This window comes from Lepus europaeus, chromosome 4 (genome assembly GCF_033115175.1).
Source record: "Lepus europaeus isolate LE1 chromosome 4, mLepTim1.pri, whole genome shotgun sequence".
Classification (NCBI taxonomy): domain Eukaryota; kingdom Metazoa; phylum Chordata; class Mammalia; order Lagomorpha; family Leporidae; genus Lepus; species Lepus europaeus.
Genome location: NC_084830.1, coordinates 90,290,003 through 90,304,166, shown reverse-complemented (window position 1 = coordinate 90,304,166; position 14,164 = coordinate 90,290,003). Strand labels below are relative to the sequence as shown.

Below are 14,164 nucleotides of genomic sequence, written 5' to 3'. Positions count from 1 at the left end.
CATCGCCCTATGTGGCAGGATATGCAATCATACAAGGAAACATCTCTAGTCTCTCTAAACACACCCTTTTAGAAGCACAACCCCTGCCACTCAAAACTGCTTCCCAGTAGTGCAATCCCATTACTAGAAATATACTCAAAATACTTGAACACAATGTACCAACGACAACCACGTTCATAGCAGCACTATTCACAACAGCCAAAATTGGAATCAACCAAGGTGTCCATCTCCAAATGAATGAAGAAAATGTGGTATATATACACAATGAAATGTTATTCAGCTATAAAAAAATGAAATTCTAGTATTTGCAGCAAAATGGATGCAACTGGAAGACATCATATTGAGTGAAATAAGGCAGACCCAGGAAGACAAATATTGCATGTTCTCCCTTATATGTAGGAGTTAAAATTTAAAGAGCAAACAGAAAGAAAAAAGAAAGAATTGTCTACCAGTATGGTTGCATACTTTTATAAAACTTCTGTCTACATGCCAACTAACAGCTCCTGAATTCCAAGGTGCAGCCCCATACAATAATCAAGACAGCCAAGGCCAAACTTAACACTCTCATTTTTCTTAATTACTATTTTAAAGGAAAAAGTGCTGAGACAGAGCAAGGTCATTCTCAGACAGGCCTGCATCAGCCCAGGCTTAGGTTGTTCCTTCCTCACAAAATAAAATTGCTTCGTTCCTGTTAAAGAACGTGATGGTCCCCAGGCAGACATCATTCTTCTTAATCTTTGAATCCCCACTAAGAACACAGTAATCCATTACTATATGTTTTTTCTTGTAAAGTAGGAGAATAATACTCCATGGGCACATATACTCGCAGGTCTCTTCAAGTCCCTTGAGACAAGCAGACAGCAACTAGATTCACCAGCTGGAGGGGTTATCTCATAGGAACTGCTCTGCACACCTCTAAGCCTAGACTCAACTCTAGTCTAAAACACAAAATTATGAATAAAGGAGGCCCCTCTGCATTCATGGGCAGTAAGGCAGTAAACAGAAATTTGACACAAATGGAAATGTTTCAGATAATAAGCAAAACTGTTCTTAAAAGAAACAAAAGTGTCAAACCCCCATAGCCTGGTATTAGCCTGAAATATAAAGCTATCAAAGTTTGTTGACTGACTGAAAGAAAAGGAACCATATATGAAAGTACATAGAGCATCCAAAGTCTCAAGTGATTCATGAAACTTTGCTGGTGTTCAACAAAAAATGGGTATCTCAAGGAAAAGTACACTTTGATTACTTGATATCCTAAAAAATGATATCCTGAAAAACAACAAAAAATGCTAATGTGTGAGCATTTCCACCTTTAGTACTATTAGCAAATTATATTCACATAATTAAGAAAAATATATTATTACACTCTATTAAAGAACCAATGCTACAAGTAAAGCCTTAAAAAAAAATGTTGTTTTTGTGAAACACATCAATAGATGACATCACCAATGGTAAGGAAAGATTTGCCTACCTGCAGCATATCATCCACCATAGTCAGTATATACTGCACTGTCTGTTCCTTGGAGATGTGAGTCATCAAATTTATAAATGTCTTGGCACACTAGAGAAAAAAATTAATTCCAATTATTGTTTTCATTTGCAAACACAACATTTTAATGTACCTTTAGTAAATCATTGCTTTCATAAATTTTGATATAAATATATTAAGTTTTAGATACTAATGGCAGAGACACAGAAAGAAAGAGATCTTCCATCCACTGGTAGATGGAGATCCAGGCTCTTGGCTTCCAGCTGACCCAGTCCCAGGGTCACGTCCATTTGAGGAATGAACCAGTGGGTGGAAAATCTCTCCCTCTTTCTCTGTGTCTCCCTCTCTCTAACTCTGCCTTTCAAGTAGATAAATAAATCTTTTAAAAAAATGCACATTCTCCATGACCTCTTTTGAAATTCCTTTCATGTATTTTCTATCATTAGTACATTAGAGCACTTGTTCAAATCCAAGCTGCTCAGCTTCTGATCAAGTTCTCTGCTAATGTGCCCAGGAAAGCAGCAGAAGATGGCCCAAGTACTTGGGCCCCTGCCACCCATGTGAGAGACTGGAATGTAATTCTTGGTTGCTGGCATTTGTATTTGGGAGTGAACCAGCAGATAGAAGTCCTCTCTCTCTCCCTCTTTCTTTTTCATTCTGCTTTTCCAATGCAGGGGGGAGAAGAGGGGAAGGAAAAACCAGGTTCTAAACTCAGCATATAAATAAAATGGAATACAATGCTCCCCCTTCAACATGGCTTTATGTATGCAGCACCATTCACGCATAGGTCTTGAGTCATACTTTGACAAACTTTCAGTTTTCTTAAGGATGTATAAATTCAAGTACATTTCATTCAGTGTTCATTCACTCAATAAATCCTCAATGTAACAAACAGAATGTAATAAAGGTCATGTTACAATGAAATCATACCTTATCAAAATCATACTCATTCCAGAGCTTATCCCATACTTATGAACCATATCCTCCATGAACAGAAAATCTACTTACCATAAGGAATAACAGAACTGAAAAGATTACAAAATTAATACCTGTAACATCATTTAAAAAGTTAACAGTAATAAATAATTGGGTATTTTTAGTCAAAATATTAAAGGGGAAACTCTTTAACCTCTTTTAGCCAAAATAAAATAAAATAAATTGCCTGTGACATTTCTGTCACAATTCTTCTTTTCAGATATACTGCTGTTTTGTATGGACAAAAGCAGACACTTCCTGGCAACAACCCGTAAAATACCAGATATTGCAATTAAGAAAGAATGGTTTTAACTTCTTAAGGGAACTGTCTTGACTTATTAACACCATTCTCCCAGTCTTACTGTGCACATGATACAGACTCATTTATGCCTTGGTTGCATAAACAACTGAACGAGATGTTCCTTCCAGTGCATATGCACTTTGGGTAAGGAAGCATTTTCAAAGGATGACACCAACAACAGACATCACAAAGGAAAGAAGGGAATAGATCTGATTGTACAATTTAAACTTCAATATGGCAAAGGGTACCATAAATGAAGTTTAAAACTCAGCCAACAGGCTAGAGAAATAACACATATACAGAACCTTATGCATAAGTAACACATAATGGAAACCTAACAAATCAGTAAGAATAGTATAAACACCTCCATTGAAAAGTAGACACATAAAAATAAATAGAAGTAGTCACTATGGATTCAGCAGAGGTCAAAAAATCATTCTTAAAAGTGCAACACTACTATTACATTAAGATCCTATTTTTCACCTATCAAAATGACAAAAACACAAAAATGATTGGTTAGACCCAGAGTGCATACAAGAACATGGGCACTCTCCTATATTGCTGGCAGGCTTATAATTGGTACAAGCTAACACGCAGGCATGTTCATGGCATATGTCAAAACTTTCACAATGCTCAAATTGATCAATAATTACATTTCTAGAATCTGTAATTATATTTCTAGAATCTACTGTGAAGAAAAAAGAATGTTTAATACAAGACTGCTTATAACAGGGAAAAATGGCAATAACTAAAACATTAAACTAAAACAATAAATGGAAAATGCCACAATTGTTTCTAAAAGCCACAGAAATATCTTTATATGGGGTGATAGGAAATATAATAACTTAAAGGAACAAAACTATGTACACATATCACTCCATTTTTGCAAAAACAAAGTTCATTTTTGCATTATTAAATGTGTAGATTATATATGCGTAACAAAATATCTAGAGAAGTATACACTGACGTGCTGACACAGGAAATTCTGAATAGAGTATTTTCAGGAAGAAATATTGCTGGGTTTTTTTTTTTCCTTAATAATACTTCCCCATTTTTCTGCATTCTCAAAAACAGGTAAAACTTCAGGGCTGGCACTGTGCCATAGCAGGTAAAGCTGCCACCTGCAGTTCTGGGACCCCATATGGGCACCAGTTTGAGTCTCAGCTGTTCCACTTCCAATCTAGCTCTCTGCTATAGCCTGGGAAAACAGTAGAATATGGCCCAAGTCCTTGGGCCCCTGCACCATGTAGAAGACCCAGAAGAATCTCCTGGCTCCTGGCTTTGGATCAGCTCAACTCTGGCCATTGTGGCCATCTGGGGAGTGAACCAGTGGATGGAAGACTTCTCTCTCTCTGCCTCTTGTCTCTCTAACTCTGACTTTAAAATAAATAAATAGGTCTTTTAAAAAAAAAAACAGTAAAACTTCAACATATGTAACTCCGTAAACATTTTAAACTGTATATGAAAAAGTCTAAAAAAATTAAAAGATAAACAGTATCCATGTTTGCCACAAATATGGCAAATGTTAATAATTTTTCTATGTAAAAGGATTTCTAAATCAATCAAAAAGTACCAAAAACCTTATGAATTATAATGAAAAGAACCATAAAACAATAAGAACTAAAGTTCGAAAGTAGTAAGTAACAAGAACTAAAGTAGAAGTTTTACCTTTTTTTTGAGACACATGTTTGTTACAGAAAAATGGGGAAGTACTATTAAAGAAAAAAAAAAGCAAAGCAACATTATTTCTTCCTGTGTCAACATGTCAGTATATACTTCTCTAAATATTTTGCAATGCATATATGATTTACACATTTACTAATGCAAAAATGAACTTTGTTTTTGCAAAAATTGAATGATATGTGTACATAGTTTTGTTCCTTTAAGTAGTAAGAACTAAAATAGAAAAAAAATTCCTTAAAAAAAGTCAAACAATTTTAAAATTTCACATGCTTTGAAACAATCACTTTGCTTCTGGAAAGCCATTCTAAAAAGGTATTCAGAAATGTGGAGAAGGTAGTCTAAACATACTCAGTACAACATTCCTTTCAAAATTAACAAAGAAAATTGGAAATCACTTAAATATTTTCCAGCAAAGGGATTTTAGTTAAATTATGATCCAGACCTACAATGCAATATCATACAACAACTAAGATTTTTCTAGAATTCATAGTGACATGGGGATGTGCTCATATGAGATCACCTGACTGCCTTCAGTTTGAAGCATTTCTTGCTTCTCTTCAGGACTTCTTTTCATCTCAAATCTTTGGATAAACTCACAATCTTCAGCAGAAATCATCTGCCCCCTAGAAAGCAAGAATAAGTTATTTTGTTCAATAAGAGTTGAATAGCCACAGTGAGCAAATAACAGAGAATTCCCTACCTTTCTCCTCTCTCCTTGGTAGTGTTAAATAAAGTTAGAAGGGGCTACTGTTTTGGACAAAACTGCCATACTTGGCCCCAACAGACTAAATAAAAACCAAAGGAGAGTCACTCATGACCAAACAGAAACTAAATTGAGAATATTCTTCCTTGAGAAATCAGGAGAGAAAGCAGTCAATGTCTCCATTGCTTAAATCCTTACCAAAAAATGAAACCAAAAGTTCACTGGTTATTTTTCTAATGTCTCCCTGCTCCTGCCTTACAAGAAAAGTAACTTTGAAATTACCACTGCACTTTTTGTCCTTTGTTTCTGCTTTCTTCAGTCCTTTTATATTTGTTATTATTGACCCATTCACATGACTGGCAGGTTATGCTGAAGTGATGACTTGTGTGTCAGTTCCAACCCAAACAATCTGTAAGCTCTTTTAACAGAGGTCCATTTCATACCCTAGTGTCCCAACTCAACACGCTGAACAGCAGGCACACACAGCACACAGACACATAGAGTGGAGGAGTTTTATATAGGAAATTGTGAGCTAGACAATAGAATAAAGAACAGAAATAAGAAAAAGAGGAAATAAGACATATGTAGCACAGAGGCCCATGGGACAAAAGAAACCAAAGAGAAAGCAATTGAAAAACTCCTTGTAACTAAAAGTGTTCCAAATAGAACACTCTGCCAGTCAGCCACTGCTTTATGATCAACAATATCATTCTATTTAGGTTACAAACAGACTCAGGCTTTATAAACATCAAACTCCGTGTCCTCTAGTCTAAATGCTGTGTCCTCTAGTCTAAATGCACTCGAGCTGAAGAAAATAGGGAACAGAGCTCAGACCTCTTAACTTCACAGGGGAATTAAACAATTACACAGATAGCAATGAACAAAAATTAGAAAGTCTCTACTCATCCTTTCCTTGTCCTGATAATCCATTTTCTTAACATGGGAATCCAGTAGTCATCCCAGAGTTCTCTTACCTGCTGCTAAGATGTTCTCAAATCCATACAAATTCTACCTATCTCAACCTATAGCCTCTTCCTATCTTTACACTGAAAGCAGAACAATCCATGCAAGAGGCAAATCTGATCATCTGACTGTCAGCTGTAAATGTCAGTGACTAAAACCATACTCCTTGAAGCCCTGCTGAAGATGGTGAATGACCACAACTCAGTAAGCATTTTCATCTGCTTTACATGACAAGCTTCCTTATTATTACTCTTTAAACCACAGCTTAAGAATCACCTTGAGAAGCCGGCACTGTAGCCTAATAGGTTAAGCCTCCACCTGCAGCGTCAGCATCCAGTATGGGCTCTGGTTCAAGTCCCAGCTGCTAACTTCCAATCCAGCTCCCTGCTGATAGCCTGGGAAAGCAATGGAAGATGGCCCAAGTGCTTGGGCCCCTCTACCCATGTAGGAGACTGGGAAGAAGCTCCTGGTTCCTGGTTTCAGATCTGCCCAGCTCAGGCCACTGTGGCCATTTGGGGATTGAGCCAGAAGATGGAAGACATCTCTCAGAGTCTCTCCCATTCTCTCTCGCTAACTCTGCCTCTTAAATAAATAATCTCTAAAAAGAAAAAAAAAATTCACCTTGAAAAGTACTAACTGATAGTATCAAATCCAAATTACTTCTAGTAACACACAGGACCTTCCCAATCAGACCCTGGCACAATCAGACCCTCTCTGGCCTTCTCACTGCTTCCCCACCAACTGCCTCTAAAACATGAGTGACTCCCACTTTTTGCTTCCCTGCCTTTGTCATATTGTCTAGTCTACTTAGAAGACTGTTCCTTGTAGTCACACAGCTAAATACACACTCATTCTTCAAATCTCAGTTCAGGGACCACCCCCTTTAGGAAATCTTCCTGATCTTCTGGTCTTCTATCTTCAGATCCTGTGCATCCTTTCATTATCTGAACTGAATTAAAATGTTGTTTGTAAATCTGATTTCCTTGCAAATGTATAAGTTCCTTTAGGGACAGTACTCTTTATCTTTTTTTGTAGCCCCAAATACTGGGAAAATGCTTCAGAATTGTGAGGTAGTCGATAAATGATAAGTGACTAAATTAACAGAAATAAAAGGATTGCTTTCATATAATGCATATCCCTTCTACAGCAAAACAAACAGTTAAGTATCAAAATCAGATTCCCCAATTTGTTTTTCAAAACACACATGCAAATCTGAGCTGAATTTCCTTAGTAACTCATTCTGTTACAAATATAACAAATAAATATTAAATTAAGTCAGGATAAAATATGGTCAAAAACAAATGAATGCTCATTTTACAGGATACTGAAACACCATCACACTAAACCTTTTTTTTTTTTTCAATTTTGGATTAACATGTAATGCTTGCACACTTTTTAGGGGTAGAATGTAGCTTTCCAATATATCTACATAACTTAAACCAACCATACCAGGCAATCAGCCTTTCCATTTCCTTATCTTTAAACTAAATCTACATACCAGGAAGAAGAATCAAAATGTGGAGTCAATGTATTAATGATCATATTCAATTGTGCTAATACTTTAAATGCTTCATTTTTGCAACAAGTCTGTAGGATAGTTATTCCTATTTCACATTTACTTTATTGAACCTCAAGGAAGGTAAGCAATTTGCCTTAAATCACTCTATTACTAGAGAACCAGAATTCAAACCCAGTCTCACAAATTCAACACTCAATTAATTTGTCATGTGAGCCACTCTGCAACACCACTGGTCCCCACATTAACCCATCATGATACACTAGAAGAGTCTGGCTGAATTTACTCATTATCCCCCTCCTCCCTCCACAGCCAATCAACTTTCACCCATGTTTCCCACTCATTCAAAAAGTACTTCTTAACAGACAGAGATCAAATGTACCATGAGCAGCTCCACTTCCCCACTAGAGGCCCAAGCTGTTTCCACCACACTACCTTTTCTCCCTAACACAAGGAATTATTCTGAGGAAATGTTTCTTCCACATTTATCAGTACTTTTTCCAGTATTTCTCTCATAGAAGCATGACCATGTAAAAGCACATGATTATCCATGATTCACAGCAAATTGGTACTCACTGAAGATAGGACTGCCAGTTCACTTTGTTTGCACGAACTTCTGCAGCCTTGGCAGCAATAATATTGGTTGGGACAGCAGCATCCACAGCACCTCGGATATCCATTTTGGTCATTTAAATTTTATAATCTTGAGTGTTTTTCAACAGATCTTCAATTTAGATTCAATGCAAAAACAGAATACCAGGCATTATTACTTCACAACTATCCTGTCTGAAAGCACTATCATTCATTATATTCCAAATCTTGGCCAATTATGCACTAATTCATAAAAGCATTTCCTAGAGGTTTTTTCTCTCCTAAGAAAGCTCTTTTAAATTGTCATCAGTATTGCAATGAGATTTGTCAGGTGACCACTTAAGATACAGACATCAGAAATCATGATTAAGTAGACTAGGCACACAAGATAGGAAACTATTTTAAATTTAGACAATTTAGACAATTTTTGTTTTCTGACAGATAAGTGCAATTACTATATTAATGTTTACTAATCAACATTTTAAATAATAAAAATTATAAGCTCTTTCTAAAATTGCTCCTTCAAGTTCAAATATAAAAAGTGGGAAAGTAATTTCTCGGAATGCAATGGTTTCCCTATTAATCAAAATTTACAGTATTTTCAAAATCAATTTTGGAAAAAATGTTGAACAAACGTCTGTTACAATTTAGGTACAACCAACAGAGAATCAAGACTGAAGACAAGATCCTACATTAACAGGCCTTTCATAAGGACACAGATTTTTATTACAACACAAAACATAGGCTCTCATTCGCAAAATACAAATTCAGGGTCTGGCCACAAGAAGCTAAATTCATTACTCAAAATTCTATTGCGGGTTCCCAACGACCTTAGTCAGTTTGGAACGTAATCTCTAGATCTGAGGATCTGCTGCCTAAACAAGACCCAGGCCTTGATCGGGCAGGAACAGGCCTCGTCCGGGCCAAGCTGGAACTCTGCAACCGAGGAGACTCGGCCCCAGCGGCCTTTCCAAACCCATCCCCCACCACCGGAGCCGTGTCCCTCAGTCATTCCACCTGCAGGGAAGGCTCTGCCTGTTTGCGCAAACCTGAGGCCTGGAAGGAAAGGAACTCCGCGGCCAGAGGAAGACGGGCGTGGACAAGCAGCGAGAGGCCGCACGCACCAGCAAAGCTGGAGAAACCGCAAGGGTAGCCTCACCTGGGCGGTGCCGGAGACAAAACAAGCACCGGGACCCCCACAACGCACCCAAAGGTGGCAGGGAGGGTGCGGCGGTCCGGGACGCGGGGCCACAGCTGGGCTGGGGAACCGAGTCAAAGCCGAGCGGCGTCTCCTTTCCGGTCTTGAGACCTGAGCAGCAGCGGGACACCCGGAAACCAAAAAGTGAAGGGGATCCCAACCCAAAGAGACGTTGAGGACCGCACCGGCTGAAGGAAGTCTGAGCCGCTGCAGTAGAATGACAGGAGTGCCTGTCACGTGATCAGAAGCACGTGACCGCTGCGGAAGCCGGGAGGGGCCAAAACAGCCTAGGGAGGAGTGTTGCGCTGAGGAGGGCTTGCTCCGTGGCAGGAGCCGGACACCAAGCGACCACGAGGTGGGCTCTGGAGGGACGCGTAGCTCGCTCTGTGGGCGGCCCGCTCTGGAGGAGAGGGGCTCAGCAGGCCGGGAACGCGGACCTAGGACCGAGGACCCCCAAACCCAGCGCTTCGCCTGGAGGCAGCGAGCAAGGCCCAAGCCTTAGCCCTGTGATTCTTTTCAAACGTTAGCTTTAGTAAATAGATTGGTTTTTATCTGGATTTAACAGCTCAGTGAAGGAGGCATTGTTATTCTTATTTTAAATATAAACCGAGGCTGAGAAGTGAGTCATACTGTTACAGATTCCACAAATACTGTATGTTCCATGCAATGTTTGCAGTTAATACTAAAAAGTTACTCATTGTTAATCTACATTTTAGATTCAGTTGGGCAACCAGTATTTTATACGGACAACCCTATCTTCAGCCCGTTTTCCTTAGGAAAGGACTCAGCTCCTCTCTCTTAAAATAATGAATACAACTGCACTGCTATTAGGCAGGTATGTACATACAACAGCATGTTTTTGTTAAAACTGAAAGATTTATAAATGTACCAAATACATTTCTACTAAAAGTGCCAAATTAAGATCGAGTTTTAAAATCAATATTATACATTGATTATGAAGAAACACACAGTATCAGTGTCTTTACTGTTTATGTTTACAACTATAAAAAATTACCACAAATTCAGTGACATAAACCAAGATAAATTTCCTTTTTGGTTTTTTTTGTTTGTTTGTTTGTTTGTTTTAAGATTTGTTTGTTTATTTGAAGAGTTGCAGAGAGGCAGAAGCAGAGGCAGAGAGAAAGAGAGCAAGAGAGAAGTCTGCCGTCCGCTGGTTCACTCACCAAATGGCTGCAAAGGCTGAAGCTGAGCCGATCTGAAGCCAGGAGTCAAGAGCTTCTTCTGGGTCTCCCATGTGGGTGCAGAGGCCCAAGCACTTGGGCTATCATCCACTGCTTTCCCAGGGTGCATTAGCAAGGAGCTAGATCAGAAGTGGAGCAGCCAGGACTTGAAACAGTGCCTGCACTGCAGGTGGCTGCTTTACCGTTTGCTATAACACCCACCCCAATTTATTATCTTATATAAGTTCAGTGTTAGTGTGGGGCCCAGACGTGGTGCAGCGGCTTAAGCTTCTGGCATCCCATATCAGAGTTCAGCTTCTGTTCCAGCTTCCTGTTGATATGCTTGTGAAAGCTGCTGAAGATGGCCCAATTACTTGGGTCCCTGCCACTAACATGGAAAACCCAGATGGCGTGCCTGGCTCTTGGCTTCTGCCTGGTCTAGACTTGGCTGTTACAGCCACCTGGAAAAAGAAGCAGCAAATGGAAGAGCTCTCTATCACTCTGCCTTTCAAATTAATAAATACATAAATGTTTTTTAAAAAGTTCAACATGAATTTTACTAGGCTAACAATTTTTTGGTTGGAATAAATTTCTTCTGGCAAGGAGCACTCATTTGTTTGCCTTCTCCAGTTTCTAGAGGCTGCCTGTGTTCCTCTGCTCATAACCCACTTTCTCCATCTTCAAAGTTCTCTTCCTCTCTCTCCCCTTAACGGTAATCACATCTGCAGTTGCCATTTTCTATATAAGTTAATATAGTTATGTTCGTAGGCTTTGGAGGTTGGATGTGAACATCTTTAGAGAATCATTATTTTAACTCACAAATGCAGCAGGATGATACATAGCAATATAATGTAGTTGGTTGAATAAAGATACAAAGGAGCCCTACTTGTTATGTCAGTTGCTTTTCAAAAATTACATTTTTAAAAGAACTCTAGCTGTAAGGCAAAAATGCTAACCTTTTTAAAACTGAGTAGCAGATACATAGTTCTTATTTAAAATTTTTAGTTTTTAAAAAAGAGTCAATTTATATGTGTAACTATAGCCTAAATCAATGAATGACTGCTTAATACTAGGATTCAAATGTAGGGGCTGGTGCTGTGGTGCAGCAGGTTAAGGCCCTAGCCTGAAGTGCCAGCATCCCATATGGGTGCCGGTTCTAGTCCCGACTGCTCCTCTTCCGATCCAGCTCTCTGCTATGGCCTGGGAAAGCAGCAGAAGATGGCCCAAGTCCTTGGGCCCCTGTACCCACATGGGAGACCTGGAAGAAGCTCCTGGCTTCTGCCTTTGTATCATCGCAGCTCCGGCCGTTGCGGCCATCTGAGGATTGAACCAGCGGATGGAAGACCTCTCTCTGTCTCTACCTCTCTCTGTAACTCTATTTTTCAAATAAATAAATCTTTTTTAAAAAAAACAAATGTAAAAAGACTGCAGCAACTAACTTCAAAGATAGCATAATAAAATAACTCATTGACAACAAACCTATAGTTCACAAAACTGTTCTGTTTTCTACTGTCACTCTAAACAGAAAAGCAGACTTTAGGCTGTGCTGGAGTCATGACCCTACTGTTACAGAATGGCATCTTAGTGGAACTAAGTGATTTTTTGTAAGATTATTTATTTGAGAGGCAGAGTTACAGAGAGAGGGCAAGACAGAGAGAGGTCTTCCATTTGCTAATTCACTCCCCAAATGGACACAATGACCAGGGGCTGGGCCAATCTGAATCCATAAGCAAGGGGTCTCCTCTAGGTCTCCCACATGGGTGCAGGGACCCAAGCATTTGGGTCATCTTCTACTGCTTTCCCTCACCATTAGCAGAGAGCTGGATTGGAAGAAAGGCAGCCAGGGCACAAACCTGTGCACTTATGGGATGCCAGTGCCACAGGCAGAGGCTTAACCTACTTTGCCACAGCACTGGCCCCAGCAAAGTAAGATTTATTTATTTATTTATTTATTTATTTGAAAGGCAGAGTTACAGAGAGAAAAGAAGGAGAGAAAGATAAAGATCCTCGATCCGCTAGTTCATTCCTCAAATGGCTGCAACAGCTAGAGCTGGGCTGATCTGAAGCCAGGAGCCAGGAACTTCTTCCAGACCTTCCCCTTGGGTGCAGAGGCCCAAGTACTTGGACTATCTTCCACTGCTTTCACAGGCCGTTAGCAGGGAGCTGGCCCACGAGGTGGGCAGCCAGAGTCCAATCCGGCTGTGTGGGATGCTAGCGTAGCAGGCAGGGGCTTAAACTCTCTGTACCACAATACCATCCCCATGCAGTGCTTTTTGTTTTTAAGATTGATTGATTGATTTGAAAGGCAGAGTTAGAGAGAGGCAGAGGCAGAGAGAGAGAAAGGTCTTCCATCTGCTGGTACACTCCCTAAATGGCCACAATGGTCAGAGCTGGGCTGATCCGGAGCCAGATGCCAAGAGCTTCTTCCTAGTCTTCCATTTGGGTATAGGGGCCCAAGGCGTGGGCCATCTTCTGCTTCTTCCCTAGTCCATAGCAGAGAGCTGGATTGGAAGTGGAGCAGCCAGGACTCAAACCAGTGCCCATGTAGGATGCCGGCACTGCAGGTGGCAGCTTTGCCTGCTATGCTACAGTGCCAGCCCCACAAAGTGTTTTTTAAAATGAGTAATTCTGGGGAATGGGATGTGATATGTCTATTTTCACATTTGGCTTTAAATACATCAGTATAATTCCATTTAATCAACATGTATTACTTTTAGCTGTTAAAAAGAGAATGTCTAGGAGTTAAGAAGTCAATTAAGAAGCATGAGTCCCATATCAAGAGTAGCTGGGTTTGATACCAGTTCCTGGTTCTAGCTTCCCACCAATATAGATCCTTTGAGATAGCGATGATGGTTCCAGTAACTGGGCTCCAACCACCCATGTGAGACACCTGGCCTATATTTCTGGCTCCTAACTTTTGTCTTGGCCTAGCCCTGGCTGCTCTGGGCATTTGAGGGGTGAACCAGTGGACAGGAGCTCTCCCTCTGTCTCCCTGTTTCTCTGCCTTTCAAATAAATAAATAATATTTTTTAATTCTTAATTGACCCTCAGTTTACTAATCAAAGTCCTTCATTCTGTTATAATTTGTTCCTGAAACTGATGAATGAAAACAGCAAAATAATGCCACCTACCAAAGTGATTGAAATTAACAGATGGCAGCAAGGATCTGGCTAAAAATAGGTTAACATTTCGTGCATATCCTTTGTCAAAAGATGATTCTGAAAGGCACAGCAAATATGTCCATGGTCCTAGGAGACAAATATCATGAGCAAATATATGATACATACATATACATTCACGTATATAGTCAGACCTTCATACTCATGAGTTCTGCATCTGTAGATTCAAACAGCTATGGTTCAAAAATATTTTTATAAAGTAATATTACTGAACATATACAGACTTGTTTTTCTTGTCATTATTCCCTAAACAACACTGTATAACAACCATTTACATAGCATTTATATTGTATTAGATATTATGAATAATACAGAGATGATGTGAAGTATACAAGAGGAGGCCCACCTTGTGACATTAAGCTGCTGCTTGCAATACCAGCAT

The 14,164-nt window shown here is 39.5% G+C and overlaps 1 protein-coding gene across 2 annotated transcripts in view; it reads right to left on the bottom strand.

Annotated features, from left to right (window-relative positions):
- ATP6V1H (ATPase H+ transporting V1 subunit H) overlaps positions 1-9,660 on the bottom strand; it is a 113,997-nt gene extending 104,337 nt beyond the window's left edge. Inside the window, exons 1-4 of one of the 2 annotated variants that reach the window (XM_062189589.1) lie at positions 9,384-9,660; positions 8,210-8,357; positions 4,972-5,074; positions 1,475-1,564 (exon numbers count right to left, since the gene is read on the bottom strand). In XM_062189589.1, the coding sequence (XP_062045573.1) occupies positions 1,475-1,564; positions 4,972-5,074; positions 8,210-8,322 (306 nt within the window). In that variant the 5' untranslated portion in view covers positions 8,323-8,357; positions 9,384-9,660. The remainder of the gene's footprint in view (positions 1-1,474; positions 1,565-4,971; positions 5,075-8,209; positions 8,358-9,383) is intronic. The other variant, XM_062189588.1, reaches the window with a different exon arrangement.
- Positions 9,661-14,164: the final 4,504 nt, after the last annotated feature.